Below are 12113 nucleotides of genomic sequence, written 5' to 3' on the forward strand. Positions count from 1 at the left end.
CTTCCATCCACTGGTTCACTCCCCAAATGGGTGCAATGGCTGGAACTGGGCCATTCCGAAGCCAGGAGCCAGGAGCGTCTTCCGGGTTTCGTGTGTAGGTACAGGGGCCCAAGGACTCAGGCCATCTTCCACTGCTTTCTCAGGCTGTTGTTGGCAGGGAGCCGTTTAGGAAGAGGAACAGCTGGGACAGGAACTGGCACCCTTATGGGATACTGGCGCCTCAGGCGTCGGCTTAACCTACTGCGCCCCAGCGCTGGCCCCCTAAAGTTCTCTTGGATTGCATAAAACAACACAGGAGTCTCTCAAAGGTTTTGGCCAATTTTAAGTGAATTAACCCTCTAAATTTTCATTGCAATTTGTTCAAAATCGGTGGAAATTTTTTATTATTTTTATTAGAATTATCAATGAATAGAATACATAAAGAAAAAAACCTAAATTTCAACTTTTAAAGGTTTAGAAAATTGCAGTTATTATAATAACACTTGTAAACAAAGACCTTGATATTTGTTCCTACAAAAACTAGGGAGGACTTGAGCACATTAAATGAGGAAAGCTCTAAGTCAGTTGGACAAGAGCTAAGGAAGGCAAGGATGCGTGTAAAGGCAATAGGTTTATGATCTAGATTATAATGTAGTTTTGTTTGTACCTCTATAGTTACCTGTATTTTATAACATCCAGTTATTTGAAAATAATATTGATAGATGGTTAGTTCAAATTGATTAACCATAAAATGAAGAGGACTGTGTACAATTTTATGAAAAATTAAAAATAAGAACATATTGAGATGAGCATATCTCATTTTGAAGTGCTTGGTGTAAGTTTTGGCTACTCAGCTTCTTCTTATTTATTTATTTATTTTTAAAGGCAGAGTTACAGAGAGGGAGAGACAGAGAGAAAGAGATTGTTTATTCACTGGTTCATTCCCCAAATGGCCCCAATAGCCAGAGCTGCGCCAGTCTAAAGCCAAGAACCAGGAGCTTCTTCTGGATCTCCCAATAAGGGTGCAGGGGCCCAAGCAATTGGGCTGATTCCCACTGTTTGCCCAAGCCATCAACAGGGAACTGAATTGGAAGTGGAGCAGCCAGGTCTCAAACTGGTGCCCACATGGGATGCAGGCACTGCAGGCTGTGGCTTAACCTACTATGCCACGGCATTGGCCACTTTGTTCTTTTCACATAGGTATTTTTAACTTTTTTTTTTTTTTAAATTTATTTATCTATTTGAAAGGAAGAACTACAGAGAGGTGGGGGGGAAGGAGGGAGGAAGAGAGACTGACCTCCATCTGCTGGTTCACTCCCGAAATGACCGTGATGGCTAGAATTGAGCCCATCTGGAGCCAGGAGCCAGGAGCTTATTCTAAGTCTCTTATGTGGGTGCAGGGGCCCAAGGACTTAGGCCATCTTCTGCTGCTTTTTCAGGCCACAGTAGAAAGCTGGATTGGAAGAGGAGCAGCCGGTACTCGAACAGGCACCTATATGGGATGCCGGCATTGCAGGTGGCGACTTTGCCAACTCTGCCACAGCACTGGTCCCACTTTTTATTTTGAAATAATTTCCAACTTAGAAAATTTGCTGGATTAGTATAAAGCATTTTTGTATACTCTTTCTGCAGATTGCCTAGTTTTTCATATTTTGCCACTTTTTTTTATTAAAAACTTTTATTTAATGAATATAAATTTCCAAAGTACAGCTTATGAATTACATTGGCTTCCCCCCTCCCATAACTTCCCTCCCACCCACAACCCTCCCCTTTCCCGCTCCCTCTTCCCTTCCATTCACATCAAGATTCATTTTCAATTCTCTTTATATACATAAGATCAGTTCAGTATAAATTAAGTAAAGATTTCAACAGTTTGCCCCCACATAGCAACACAAAGTGAAAAAATACTGTTGGAATACTAGTTATAGCATTAAATAACAGTGTACAGCACATTAAAGACAGAGATCCTACATGATATTTTTAAAAAATTAATTTTCTATGCCATTTCCAATTTAACACCAGGTTTTTTTTTTTTCATTTCCAATTATCTTTATATACAGAGGATCGATTCTGCATATACTTAGTAGATTTTATCAGTTTGCACCCACACAGAAACACAAAGTGTAAAAATACTGTTTCAGTACTAGTTATAGCATCACTTCACATTAGACAACACATTAAGGACAGATCCCACATGTGATGTAAGTACACAGTGACTCCTGTTGCTGACTTAACAATTTGACACTCTTGTTTATGGCGTCAGTAATCTCCCTAGGCTCTAGTCAAGAGTTGCCAAGGCTATGGAAGCCTTTAGAGTTCGCCGACTTTGATCTTATTCCAACAGGGTCATAGTCAAAGTGGAAGTTCTCTCCTCCCTTCGGAGAAAGGTACCTCCATCTTTGATGGCCCCGTTCTTCCCACTGGGATCTCACTCGCAGAGATCTTTCATTTAGGTCGTTGTCATCTTTTTTTTTTTCCCCAGAGTGTCTTGGCTTTCCATGCCTACAATACTCTCATGGGCTCTTCAGCCAGATCCGAATGCCTTAAGGGCTGATTCTGAGGTCAGAGTGCTGTTTAGGACGTCTGCCATTCTATGAGTCTGCTGTGTCTCCCACTTCCCATGTTGGATCCTTCTCTCCCTTTTTGATTCTATCAGTTAGTATTAGCAGACACTAGTCTTGTTTGTGTGATCCCTTTGACTCTTAGACCTATCAGTGTGATCAATTGTGAACTGAAATTGATCACTTGGACTAGTGAGATGGCATTGGTACATGCCACCTTGATGGGATTGTATTGGAATCCCCTGGCACATTTCTAACTCCACCATTTGGGGCAAGTCCAATTGAACATGTCCCAAATTGTACATCTCCTCCCTCTCTTTTTCCCACTCTTATATTTAACAGGGATCACTTTTCAGTTAAAATTTAAACACCTAAGAATAATTGTGTGTTAATTACAGAGTTCAGCCACTAGTACTAGAACAACAACAACAACAACAATAACAACAAATACTAAAAAGGATAAAGTATTACATTGTACCTCAACAGTCAGGACAAGAGCTGATCAAGTCATTGTTTCTCATAGTGTCCATTTCACTTCAACAGGTTTCCCCTGTGGTGCTCAGTTAGTTGTCGCCGATCAGGGAGAACAAATGATATTTGTCCCTTTGGGACTGGCTTAATTCACTCAGCATAATGTTTTCCAGATTCCTCCATCTTGTTGCAAATGACCGGGTTTCATTGTTTCTTACTGCTGTATAGTATTCTTTGGAGTACATGTCCCATAATTTCTTTATCCAGTCTACTGTTAATGGGCATTTGGGTTGGTTCCAGGTCTTAGCTATTGTGAATTGAGCTGCAATAAACATTAATGTGCAGATGGCTTTTTTGTTTGCCAATTTAATTTCCTTTGGGTAAATTCCAAGGAGTGGGATAGCTGGGTTGTATGGTAGGGTTATATTCAGGTTTCTGAGGAATCTCCAGACTGACTTCCATAGTGGCTTAACCAGTTTGCATTCCCACCAACAGTGGGTTAGTGTCCCTTTTTCTCCACATCCTCTCCAGCATCTATTGTTGGTAGATTTCTGAATGTGGGCCATTCTCACCGGGGTGAGGTAAAACCTCATTGTGGTTTTGATTTGCATTTCCCTGATTGCTAGTGATCTTGAACATTTTTTCATGTGTCTGTTGGCCATTTGGATTTCCTCTTTTGAAAAATGTCTATTGAGGTCCTTGGCCCATCTCTTAAGTGGGTTGTTTGTTTTGTTGTTGTGGAGTTTCTTGATTTCTTTGTAGATTCTGGTTATCAACCCTTTATCTGTAGCATAGTTTGCAAATATTTTTTCCCATTCTGTCGGTTGCCTCTTCACTTTCCTGACTGTTTCTTTTGAAGTACAGAAACTTCTCAATTTGATGCAATCCCAAATGTTAATTTTGGTTTTGACTACCTGTGCTTCTGGGGTATTTTCCAAGAAGTCTTTGCCTGTGCCTATATCTTGCAAGGTTTCTCCAATGCTCTCTAATAATTTGATGGTTTCGGGTCGTAGATTTAAGTCTTTAATCCATGTTGAGTGGATTTTTGTGTAAGGTGAAAGGTAGGGGTCTTGCTTCAAGCTTCTGCATGTGGAAATCCAATTTTCCCAGCACCATTTATTAAATAGATTATCCTTATTCCAGGGATTAGTTTTGGATCTTTGATCAAATATAAGTTGGCTGTAGATGTTTGGATGATTTCTGGTGTTTCTATTCTGTTCCATTGGTCTATCCATCTGTTTCTGTACCAGTACCATGCTGTTTTGATAACAACTGCTCTGTAGTATGCCCTGAAATCTGGGATTGTGATGCTCCGGCTTTGTTTTTGTTGTACAAGATGGCTTTGGCTATTCGAGGTCTTCTGTGTCTCCATATGAATTTCAGCATCATTTTTTCTATATCTGAGAAGAATGTCTTCAGTATCTTGATTGGTATTGCATTGAATGTATAAATTTCTTTTGGGAGAATAGACATTTTGATGATATTGATTCTTCCAATCCATGAACATGGAAGATTTCTCCATTTTTTGGTATCCTCTTCTATTTCTTTCTGTAAGGTTTTGTAGTTTTCATCGTAGAGATCTTTAACGTCCTTGGTTAAGTTGATTCCAAGGTATTTGATTGTTTTTGTAGCTATTGTGAATGGGATTGATCTTAGAAGTTCTTCCTCAGCCGTTTGCCACATTTTTAAATTGTACTTTTTCTATATACAAATTATTGCCTGAACCATTTGATTGTAGGTTGAACACATCATATCCTTCTATCCTTTGACACCTAATTATGTATGAAAACCTTATTTTAAACAATAATTTTTGAATTGAACTAATAATAAAACAAGGTTATCATTCAGTAAAAAGAATTTCAAAAAATTATCTCAGTAATTTTAGAGGTCAGTAATTTTAGTGTCCAGTCTGGACAGTAATTTGCCTGGTCATCTCCCCAATGAGTCCAGGAAAGGGACTCCGTGAGCATCTGTTGAGTGAGCGTGTGTCCTCCTGATCACATCGTCGACTCAGCTGTGCTGGGGTGATGCGTGATGCGTGAAGAAGTCTCAGGAGCCGGTCAGGCCAAGTAGAGAAGACGCGGGAACCTCAGGATGTTTGCGGGAAGATAGAGCTCAAAGATAAATTTTTGTGCAAAAACTTTTGAACCCAGGCATAGAAAGAGCCTCCAGTAATTTCTTTTTTTTATTTCTTTTTTATTTATTTATTTGAAAGTTAGGGTTACGCAGAGAGAGAGAGAGAGAGAGAGAGGGAGGGAGGGAGGGAGGGAGGGAGGGAGGTCTTCCACCTGCTGGTTCACTTACCAATTGGCCTCAATGGCCAGAGCTGCGCCGATCCGAAGCCAGGAGCCAGGAGCTTCTCCCAGGTCTCCCACGCAGGTGCAGGGGCCCAAGGACTTATGCCATCCTCCACTGCTTTCCCAGGCCATAGCAGAGAGCTGGATCGGAAGTGGAGCAGTCAGGACTCGAACTAGCGCCCATATGGGATGCTGGCGCTTCAGGCCAGGGTGTTAACCTGCTGCGCCACAGCCCTGGCCCCCTCCAGTAATTTCTAAAGTAATTTTTAAAAGTTTAGAATACAGTAGCCATATTCTATGTGTCCCCTTCATTGCAGTATTCTGAAGAAGCGAATAATCTCATTGAGGAGTGCGAGCAGGCTGAACGGCTCGGAGCAGTGGATGAATCCCTGAGGTTGGTCTTTTTCTTTTTGCAGCAGTGTTTTACACCTCTTTTCATGCCGTGTGTAAACTTTAAAAAGGAGTAACAGTATTTTGTGTGTGTGTTTGTTTGAAGTGAGGAGACGCAGAAGGCCGTTCTTCAGTGGACCAAGCACGATGACTCTTCAGACAACTTCTGTGAAGCTGATGGTACAACATTTTTATTGTGTGCATTGCTTCAGATTCCACCTAAGAAAAAAATTCTTTGAAAATTTATTTACATTTTTGTTTATTTGAAAAGGCAGAGAGAGAGAGACAGACAGACAGACAGAGACAGATACAGACAGATGTCCTCTATCAGCTGGTTCTCTCTCCAGATGCCTGCAACAGCTAGGTTTGGTCCAGGCGAGGCCAAGAGCCCCGAAATCAACCCTGGTGTCCCCAGTGCAAGTCAGGGACCCAAGTACTTCAGCCATTACCTGCTCCTCCCAGGGTTAGCACTAGTAGAAAATTGGAATTGGAATTGGTACTGGGATTCCTACCCAGGCACTGTGATGTGGGGTACAGGTGTCCCAAGCAATATCTTAGCTGCTGCACTAAATGTTCTCCACTAAAACCATCTTTTTAAAAACAGTGTATAATAGATTAGTGGTGCCTCAAAAAGCTAAAAACACAATTATTCTTTGATATAATCGTTCCCTACTCAGAAGAATTGAAACAGGGACTCAGACAGATAATGGTATACCAGTGTTCATTGCAGCATAATTCACAATAGCCAAAATGTAGAAATAACTCATGTGTCCATTAGAAGATGAATAGAGAAACAAGATGTGGTCTATACACATAAGGGGGCTTCGAGAAGTTTGCAAAAAAATTTGAATTATTTAAAAAAAATTTTTTTTTCTTTTTTTAATTAAAGATTTATTTTATTTGCTTCAAAGGCAGAGTGACAGAGGAAAAGGTCTTCCATCCACTGGTTCACTCTCCAAATAGCTGCAACAGCCAGGGCTGGGCCAGGAGCCTGGAACTCCGTGTGGGTCTCCATGTGGGTGGCAGGGGCCCAAGCACTTGCTGCTCTTCCAGAGGTGGCTTAACCATAACGCCGGGTCCTTTGCTGGTTTCTTGGTGATGCCACATTTTCAGCCCCTTGCATGTTCAACAGCCAATGTTTGTGTTTGTAGAAGACTATGGAGAACTGTGCAGGACAAGCTCTTGAACTTTGCCTCAGAATCAGGAAGTCCACATGGTTGGGAAAGGCCTGTGGCTCTGGTGACATCGTCAAGTCTGGCTCTGCCCGCCTCTTAACTCTGCAGCTGCACAACAGGCTAAAAAATTTTTTTAAAGTTACTTATTTAAAATAAGCAGCAGAGCATAGAGACTGATATAGAGAGCTCTTCCATCATTTTTTTAAAAACAGATTTATTTATTTGAAAGGCAGATTTACAGAGAAAGAAAAGGGAGAGACATCTTCCATCTGCTGGTTCACACCCCAAATGGCCTCAATGACTGGAGCTGGGCTGATCTGAAGCCAGGAGCCAGGAGCTTCTTCCAGGTCTCCTATGTGGGTACAGGGGCCCAAGGACTTAGGCCATCTTCCATTGTTTTCCCAGGCACATTAGTAGGGAGCGGCATTGGAAGTAGAATAGCCAGGACTTGAACCAGCACCCATATGGGATGCTGGCGCTGCAGATGGTGGCTTAACCTGCTATGCCACAGCGCCGGCCCCTCCCAACTTCTGATTCACTCCCCAAATGTCTGCAGCAGCCTGGATTGGGTCAGGCCAAAGGCAGGAGCAAGGAACGCAGTCTGGGTCTCCCACCTGAGTGGCAGGGATCCACGTAATTGGGCCATCATAGGTGTGCATTAGTAGAAAGCAGGGGTTGGGAGTGGAGCTGAGACAAACTCAGAACTCTGATAGAGGATTGGATATCCCAATAACTGCTGTGCCGACTGCATGCCCCACACATTATATTTTAATTCTATTTTTTCCATAAGGCTTTGAAGGCCCTTTGTGCAGTGGAATGCTTCTCAGCCACTTCAAGGGAATGAAGTTGGAACACATACTAAATGGATAAGGCAGGCAGAGAAGGACAAGTCTTTTATGAGTTCACTTACAGGAAATGGCTAGAATAGACAAATTGGTCGAGACAGAAAAGTCGATTATGGGTTACAGAGGTGAGGATGGGGATAGGAAATTCATTGCTAAATGGGAACAGTTTTTCTGGGATGATAGTGATGGTTTCATAATATTGCAAATTAATGACACTTAAGTGTGGTGAAAGTGGTACTTTTTATTATGTTTTACCACAGCATAAGAATATTTAAAAAGAGAACTCAGTTTCTGAGAAAAATTTACCTGTGACTTACAGTTCTGAATATCTGGTAGTTTATGTGTAATTCGTTTTGTCTCCCTATCTATGCATTTTGCATATTTAAAAGCACATATAAATGCATTTAAAATTTAGAAATTACAAACAAACCTGCCTGTGTTGCAGTGCTGTTGGACTGTGTTTTTCCTTGGTAGCGGGCTCTGGCGCTGTTGTTGGAGAGAGCACATTGAACTTGAGTCACGTCCGTGACACCTGAAGCTCAGCCAAAGTGCTGGTGCTGTTCAAATCCAGGAGCTCTGACGCTCATTAGAACTCTTTGATCATGGCTTATGGATGCGCTCGCTCTGCTTTCCCTGATATCTCCTACTTTCTAAGTTGAATTCTTATCCTCTTAATTGGCTAGAAACATCAAATCAAATTGAATTTTGCAGTGGATTAATGGCCTTTAAAAACTACTAAAAAGAATGATAATTTAAATATAAGTGAAAAATGAAGCCTTCAATTCCCATAAAAGAGAAAGAAAAAAGAAAAGTATATTTAATTTGTGGCTTTTTTTTTTTTAAGGGCTTCCTTTAATATAAAACATTAACTTTTTTTTTTTTTTTTTTTTTTGGGCACCTAAGTATCTGTAATCCCCATTTCTAATTCCAAACTCTCAAAGCTCTGTAAGATGAACATTTTCACCCCATGGGAATGGGAAAAGTTGATGTGTGGGTTAGAGGTCGCTGCCGCCCCCTCCCACAGCAGTGCTCAGGGTATGGCCTGTGCTCTGTTGCCTTGGTAACACCTGTAAAGGTCTCAATTCCAAAGCCCATTCGGTCCCAGGGTGCTGGGTCAGGGGTTGTAGACACCGCCAAGATTTACAGCTAGAACGGGAAGGAGATACAGTGTTCCCCTAGCCCTCTTAACTTGCCCAGTTTTGCCACAGATTTTTATTTTGGCCCTAAACATTGTTGTGTAAGGCAGAACTGAATTTATAGAATATAGCAAAATATCTCTAGGCCTGCAGTTGTTACGATAAGGATGGTAATATTTTAGTTTCCTGGGCAGGTGTCTGGCCTTGCACTGGTGTCCTGTGTCCAAGTACCTGGGTTTGATCCCAGCTCTGGTTCCTGACTCCAGCTTCCTGCTAGTGTACACGCTGGGAGGCAGCTGGGATGGCTAAGGAGTTGGTCCCTGCCACCCACATAGAGGACCTGGACTAAGCTTGTAGCTCTCAGTTGCAGCCTGGCCCAACTCCAGCCATTTTGGACATTTGGGTAGTAAACCATTCAGTGAGAGCTGTCTGTCTCTCTGCCTTTCAAATGAAAGCATACAATTAAAAAAAGAAATCAAGGGCCATAAAAAAAAAATTGGATGAAAGGAATAAGCCATCTATTTGTTATATAAAAGCCCAGGATTCTGTATTTTAAAAAAAACTATTAAATTAATTATTTCTAAAAAAAAAAAAAGCATAAGGGAACAATAATGCTATAGAGTTTATGGTCTCAATAAAAAACGAATTAAACCAAATTTTTTAACAGAGTCAAATTTTAGATAAATTCACTAGTGACAAGTCTAGATGTAGAAGGTAACAAAGATATTCAATGTAAGTTACTTATCAATTGCTCCTAATTGGGTGTTATTGCATTGTGATTTTACTGAGAGTAAGACAACAAGTTCATCTTCCCAGGAAATATTAGAGACAGGACCCCTACCTCGGTCCACCTGCCAATAAAGCTCATGTTCCTGTTAAAAAAAAAAATCAAGGGCCAGCACCGTGGCTCACTTGGTTAATCCTCCACCTGCAGCGCCGGTGTCCCATATGGGTGCTGGGTTCTAGTCCTGATTGCTCCTCTTCCAGTCCAGCTCTCTGCTGTGGCCCGGGAGGACAGTGGAGGATGGCCCAAGTGCTTGGGCCCTGCACCCACATGGGAGACCAGGAGGAAGCACCAGGCTCCTGGCTTTGGATTGGCGCAGCCTGCCGGCTGTAGCAGCCATTTGGGGGGTGAACCAACAGAAGGAAGACCTTTCTTTCTGTCTCTCTCTCTCACTGTCTAACTCTGCCTGTCAAATAAAAAAAAAACAAAAAAAACCTTTAACTTTCATTCCTTTTGAGACTATAATGTGTAGCACTGAGTGAGAATCAGGATTCCCTTGTTACATGATAGTTAAGTGAGCATCACTTTCCCATCTGTGTGTTTCTCCTACCTGACGGGTGTGGATATTTTCATAAGGACCGCTTTATAAGGAAATACGTATGTATGTAACAGAGGTGAAGTGCAGAGGGTATTTTATAAAACCTAACTAGAAATTGTGCTTTTGTCTGGTGGCAAAGTAGGGTTACAGCAACATTTTTGTTTTTATTAAGTTGAAGGGAGATGAAGAGTATTTGCCCTAAGTGAAATTATGAGGCAATGAATGTTTATCTCTAATTAGGGAGAATCTACTTAAAAATCTGGTCATTTCTTGATGAGTTTGTGTTTTAAGGTCCTGGATACTGAGCATTATATATATATTTTAAAATCAGAGGTTTCTTTCTTTCTTTTTTTTTTTTTTTAAGAAATGTGTTGTAATTTGCTATACTGTGGCAGTTGCCTTTGGTATTGACTGTAAGGAACAGAATTATCCCTTCCTGAGTTAGATGGTTCCCTGCTGATTTGCTTTCTAAGTTCTTGTATTGACTTTCTCAAGTTTATTTCATTGCCACTTCTGCATTTAACGTCCGTCACATGTAGCTGTCCTCAGTGTGCTGCTTCTGAAAGCAGCCCTCTTCCTAGTTTATGCTTCTGAGAGGTGAGCTGAAATGCAAGGAACCCAGCTTCTTTGTTTTTTGTGGTTTTTTTTTGGTCCTTGTTCCCCTTGAAAGCTTGATAGTTTATTAGATGCACCTTTGTCATCCCCTTTGTGGATTTTTGTCACCTACTTTGCTTATTGCAGTATATTTTTGCCACTTGCTCATTCTTTGTTGGTTCCTATCATTAAGCTTTGTGGGTAGCATGGTACTGATGTACTAAGTAATATCCCAGAGTCCTTGGAGGACTGGGTACCATTGTTTTGTTTTGAAATAATTTTTTAATTAAAGATACACACACACACACACACACATATATATATATATATTTGAAAGGCAGAGTTACAGAGAGGCAGAGAGAGAGATCTTGTATCCACTGGTTCACTCCCCAGATGATTACAGTGGCTGGAGCTGGGGTGATCAGGAGCTTCTTCTGGGTTTCCCACACTGGCGCAGGGGCCCAAGCATCTTCCACTGCTTTCCCAGGCCAAAGCAGAGAGCTGGATTGGAAGTGGAGCAGCTGGGACTCGAACCGCCACCCATATGGGATGCGGCACTGCAGGCGGCAGCTTTACCTGCTACACCACAGCACTAGCCCCGAAATTCTATTACAGTATAAATAAGTAGTGGGACCTGGGTTCTTTTTTATTAAGTTTTATTTATTATTTTTCTGAGATAATATTTTAATTTACATTATAATCAAAGGCTTCTTGGCTCCACTAAATAAAGAGTTCAGCAAATAAAAAGTGACAGCACTGTAGCCCAGCAGGAAATAGGGGACTGACTTCTCACCCACGGTGGCTACGGAGCCCTTGTTCCTAACTGCCAGGACATTTCTGCACCCAGAGCGTCTGGCAATGTGGCTGTGTTTATTTCTCCCTCTTTTCCTCATTTTCTTTCTCCTGAAAAGTGATTCTAAAATTCCTGCTGCGTTGTAGTCACAGTGCCTGAGAGTCAATGGGATACAGTCTGTGTACTGGCTTTGTCAGGTAACTGAAGATAAAGAAGGACTTAACGAAGCACTTTGTCTTACAGACATACAATCCCCGGATGCTGAATACGTAGATTTGCTGCTTAATCCTGAGCGCTACACGGGCTATAAGGGACAAGATGTTTGGAAGATATGGAATGTCATCTACGAAGAAAACTGCTTCAAGTATGTGTCACTTTCATCTAGGAGTTTCTGTGGCGATGAGTTTTTTAAATAAACAAAATTGTAATAATTTAAAATTACAAATCAAGTTTACTTTGTTAGTATTTGGACATAGAAACATAGCTATTCATTAATCCAGTTCTCCTCTGGGGAATCATATAGGCACAAATTTCAACAAGTCTTACTTTT

The 12113-nt window shown here is 41.3% G+C and overlaps 1 protein-coding gene across 3 annotated transcripts in view; it reads left to right on the top strand.

The window, feature by feature from the left end:
* The window catches only part of ERO1A (endoplasmic reticulum oxidoreductase 1 alpha), a 52174-nt gene that overhangs the window by 22763 nt on the left and 17298 nt on the right, over positions 1–12113 (top strand). For all 3 annotated transcript variants that reach the window (XM_062205127.1, XM_062205129.1, XM_062205128.1), the window contains exons 5-7: positions 5626–5702; positions 5805–5878; positions 11807–11927. In XM_062205127.1, coding sequence (XP_062061111.1) covers positions 5626–5702; positions 5805–5878; positions 11807–11927 — 272 coding nt within the window. The remainder of the gene's footprint in view (positions 1–5625; positions 5703–5804; positions 5879–11806; positions 11928–12113) is intronic.

The sequence above is a fragment of the Lepus europaeus genome, chromosome 11 (genome assembly GCF_033115175.1).
Source record: "Lepus europaeus isolate LE1 chromosome 11, mLepTim1.pri, whole genome shotgun sequence".
Taxonomy (NCBI): Eukaryota; Metazoa; Chordata; class Mammalia; order Lagomorpha; family Leporidae; genus Lepus; species Lepus europaeus.